The 5,107-nt window shown below is 45.1% G+C and overlaps 1 protein-coding gene across 1 annotated transcript; it reads left to right on the top strand.

Annotated features, from left to right (window-relative positions):
• Nucleotides 1-2,600: 2,600 nt before the first annotated feature.
• Nucleotides 2,601-4,502, top strand: LOC137073770 (uncharacterized; the record flags this gene model as incomplete). Its single annotated transcript, XM_067442478.1, has 2 exons — nt 2,601-3,428; nt 3,894-4,502. Coding segments are annotated over 2 exons (1,437 nt in total), but the record flags the coding sequence as incomplete, so codon positions are not given.
• Between the last annotated feature and the right edge of the window lie 605 nt (nt 4,503-5,107).

Here is a 5,107-nt window from a genome sequence, read left to right as displayed (position 1 = left end):
CAGCCACAACAGCTGAGAGCACAATTGAAACAACTACACCAGCCACAACAACCGAGAGCACAACTGAAACGTCTACAACAGCCACAATAATCGAAAGCACAACTGAAACAACTACACCAGTCACAACAACTGAGAGCACAACTGAAACAACTACACCAGCCACAACAGCTGAGAGCACAACTGAAACAACTACACCAGCCACAACAACTGAGAGCACAACTGAAACAACTACATCAGTCACAACAACTGAGAGCACAACTGAAACAACTACACCAGTCACAACAACTGAGAATACAACTGAAACAACTACAACAGCCACAACAGCTGAGAGCACAATTGAAACAACTACACCAGCCACAACAACCGAGAGCACAACTGAAACATCTACATTAGCCACAACAACCGAAAGCACAACTGAAACAACTACACCAGTCACAACAACTGAGAGCACAACTGAAACAACTACACCAGTCACAACAGCTGAGAGCACAACTGAAACAACTACACCAGCCACAACAGCTGAGAGCACAACTGAAACAACTACACCAGCCACAACAACCGAAAGCACAACTGAAACAACAACACCAGTCACAACAACTGAGAGCACAACTGAAACAACTACACCAGTCACAACAGCTGAGAGCACAACTGAAACAACTACACCAGCCACAACAACTGAGAGCACAACTGAAACAACTACACCAGCCACAACAACCGAGAGCACAACTGAAACAACTACGCCAGCCACAACAACTGAGAGCACAACTGAAATAACTACACCAGCCACAACAGCTGAGAGCACAACTGAAACAACTACACCAGCCACAACAACCGAGAGCACAACTGAAACATCTACAATAGCCACAACAACCGAAAGCACAACTGAAACAACTACAACAGCCACAACAACCGAAAGCACAACTGAAACAACTACACCAGTCACAACAACTGAGAGCACAACTGAAACAACTACACCAGCCACAACAACTGAGAGCACAACTGAAACAACTACACCAGCCACAACAACCGAGAGCACAACTGAAACAACTACGCCAGCCACAACAACTGAGAGCACAACTGAAATAACTACACCAGCCACAACAGCTGAGAGCACAACTGAAACAACTACACCAGCCACAACAACAGAGAGCACAACTGAAACAACTACATCAGTCACAACAGCTGAGAGCACAACTGAAACAACTACACCAGTCACAACAACTGAGAGCACAACTGAAACAACTACACCAGTCACAACAACTGAAAGCACAACTGAAACAACTACACCAGCCACAACAACTGAGAGCACAACTGAAACAACTACATCAGTCACAACAACTGAGAGCACAACTGAAACAACTACACCAGTCACAACAACTGAGAGTACAACTGAAACAACTACAACAGCCACAACAGCTGAGAGCACAATTGAAACAAGTACACCAGCCACAACAACCGAAAGCACAACTGAAACAACAACACCAGTCACAACAACCGAGAGCACAACTGAAACAACTACGCCAGCCACAACAACTGACAGCACAACTGAAACAACTTCATCAGTCACAACAACTGAGAGCACAACTGAAACAACTACACCAGCCACAACAACTGAGAGCACAACTGAAACAACTACAACAGCCACAACAGCTGAGAGCACAACTGAAACAACTACACCAGCCACAACAACCGAAAGCACAACTGAAACAACAACACCAGTCACAACAACTGAGAGCACAACTGAAACAACTACACCAGCCACAACAACCGAGAGCACAACTGAAACAACTACGCCAGCCACAACAACTGACAGCACAACTGAAACAACTTCATCAGTCACAACAACTGAGAGCACAACTGAAACAACTACACCAGCCACAACAACTGAGAGCACAACTGAAACAACTACAACAGCTGAGAGCACAATTGAAACAACTACACCAGCCACAACCACTGAGAGCACAACTGAAACAATTACACCAGTCACAACAACTGAGAGCACAACTGAAACAACTACACCAGTCACAACAACTGAGAGCACAACTGAAACAACTACAACAGCCACAACAGCTGAGAGCACAATTGAAACAACTACACCAGCGACAACAACAGAGAGCACAACTGAAACAACTACATCAGTCACAACAGCTGAGAGCACAACTGAAACAACTACACCAGTCACAACAACTGAGAGCACAACTGAAACAACTACAACAGCCACAACAGCTGAGAGCACAATTGAAACAACTACACCAGCCACAACAACCGAGAGCACAACTGAAACAACTACAACAGCCACAACAACCGAAAGCACAACTGAAACAACTACACCAGTCACAACAACTGAGAGCACAACTGAAACAACTACACCAGCCACAACAACCGAGAGCACAACTGAAACAACTACGCCAGTCACAACAACTGAGAGCACAACTGAAACAACTACACCAGCCACAACAGCTGAGAGCACAACTGAAACAACTACACCAGCCAACCCAGCTGAGAGCACAACTGAAACAACTACAATAGCCACAACAACCGAAAGCACAACTGAAACAACTACAACAGCCACAACAACCGAAAGCACAACTGAAACAACTACACCAGTCACAACAACTGAGAGCACAACTGAAACAACTACACCAGCCACAACAACTGAGAGCACAACTGAAACAACTACACCAGCCACAACAACCGAGAGCACAACTGAAACAACTACGCCAGCCACAACAACTGAGAGCACAACTGAAATAACTACACCAGCCACAACAGCTGAGAGCACAACTGAAACAACTACACCAGCCACAACAACAGAGAGCACAACTGAAACAACTACATCAGTCACAACAGCTGAGAGCACAACTGAAACAACTACACCAGTCACAACAACTGAGAGCACAACTGAAACAACTACACCAGTCACAACAACTGAGAGCACAACTGAAACAACTACACCAGCCACAACAACTGAGAGCACAACTGAAACAACTACATCAGTCACAACAACTGAGAGCACAACTGAAACAACTACACCAGTCACAACAACTGAGAGTACAACTGAAACAACTACAACAGCCACAACAGCTGAGAGCACAATTGAAACAAGTACACCAGCCACAACAACCGAAAGCACAACTGAAACAACAACACCAGTCACAACAACCGAGAGCACAACTGAAACAACTACGCCAGCCACAACAACTGACAGCACAACTGAAACAACTTCATCAGTCACAACAACTGAGAGCACAACTGAAACAACTACACCAGCCACAACAACTGAGAAAACAACTGAAACAACTACAACAGCCACAACAGCTGAGAGCACAACTGAAACAACTACACCAGCCACAACAACCGAAAGCACAACTGAAACAACAACACCAGTCACAACAACTGAGAGCACAACTGAAACAACTACACCAGCCACAACAACCGAGAGCACAACTGAAACAACTACGCCAGCCACAACAACTGACAGCACAACTGAAACAACTTCATCAGTCACAACAACTGAGAGCACAACTGAAACAACTACACCAGCCACAACAACTGAGAGCACAACTGAAACAACTACAACAGCTGAGAGCACAATTGAAACAACTACACCAGCCACAACCACTGAGAGCACAACTGAAACAATTACACCAGTCACAACAACTGAGAGCACAACTGAAACAACTACACCAGTCACAACAACTGAGAGCACAACTGAAACAACTACAACAGCCACAACAGCTGAGAGCACAATTGAAACAACTACACCAGCGACAACAACAGAGAGCACAACTGAAACAACTACATCAGTCACAACAGCTGAGAGCACAACTGAAACAACTACACCAGTCACAACAACTGAGAGCACAACTGAAACAACTACAACAGCCACAACAGCTGAGAGCACAATTGAAACAACTACACCAGCCACAACAACCGAGAGCACAACTGAAACAACTACAACAGCCACAACAACCGAAAGCACAACTGAAACAACTACACCAGTCACAACAACTGAGAGCACAACTGAAACAACTACACCAGCCACAACAACCGAGAGCACAACTGAAACAACTACGCCAGTCACAACAACTGAGAGCACAACTGAAACAACTACACCAGCCACAACAGCTGAGAGCACAACTGAAACAACTACACCAGCCAACCCAGCTGAGAGCACAACTGAAACAACTACAATAGCCACAACAACCGAAAGCACAACTGAAACAACTACAACAGCCACAACAACCGAAAGCACAACTGAAACAACTACACCAGTCACAACAACTGAGAGCACAACTGAAACAACTACACCAGCCACAACAACTGAGAGCACAACTGAAACAACTACACCAGCCACAACAACCGAGAGCACAACTGAAACAACTACGCCAGCCACAACAACTGAGAGCACAACTGAAATAACTACACCAGCCACAACAGCTGAGAGCACAACTGAAACAACTACACCAGCCACAACAACAGAGAGCACAACTGAAACAACTACATCAGTCACAACAGCTGAGAGCACAACTGAAACAACCACACCAGTCACAACAACTGAGAGCACAACTGAAACAACTACAACAGCCACAACAGCTGAGAGCACAATTGAAACAACTACACCAGCCACAACAACCGAGAGCACAACTGAAACGTCTACAACAGCCACAATAATCGAAAGCACAACTGAAACAACTACACCAGTCACAACAACTGAGAGCACAACTGAAACAACTACACTAGCCACAACAGCTGAGAGCACAACTGAAACAACTACGCCAGCCACAACAACTGAGAGCACAACTGAAATAACTACACCAGCCACAACAGCTGAGAGCACAACTGAAACAACTACACCAGCCACAACAACAGAGAGCACAACTGAAACAACTACATCAGTCACAACAGCTGAGAGCACAACTGAAACAACTACACCAGTCACAACAACTGAGAGCACAACTGAAACAACTACAACAGCCACAACAGCTGAGAGCACAATTGAAACAACTACACCAGCCACAACAACCGAGAGCACAACTGAAACGTCTACAACAGCCACAATAATCGAAAGCACAACTGAAACAACTACACCAGTCACAACAACTGA

The sequence above is a fragment of the Pseudorasbora parva genome, chromosome 4 (assembly GCF_024679245.1).
Source record: "Pseudorasbora parva isolate DD20220531a chromosome 4, ASM2467924v1, whole genome shotgun sequence".
Classification (NCBI taxonomy): domain Eukaryota; kingdom Metazoa; phylum Chordata; class Actinopteri; order Cypriniformes; family Gobionidae; genus Pseudorasbora; species Pseudorasbora parva.
This window is presented reverse-complemented; position numbering and strand designations above follow the sequence as displayed.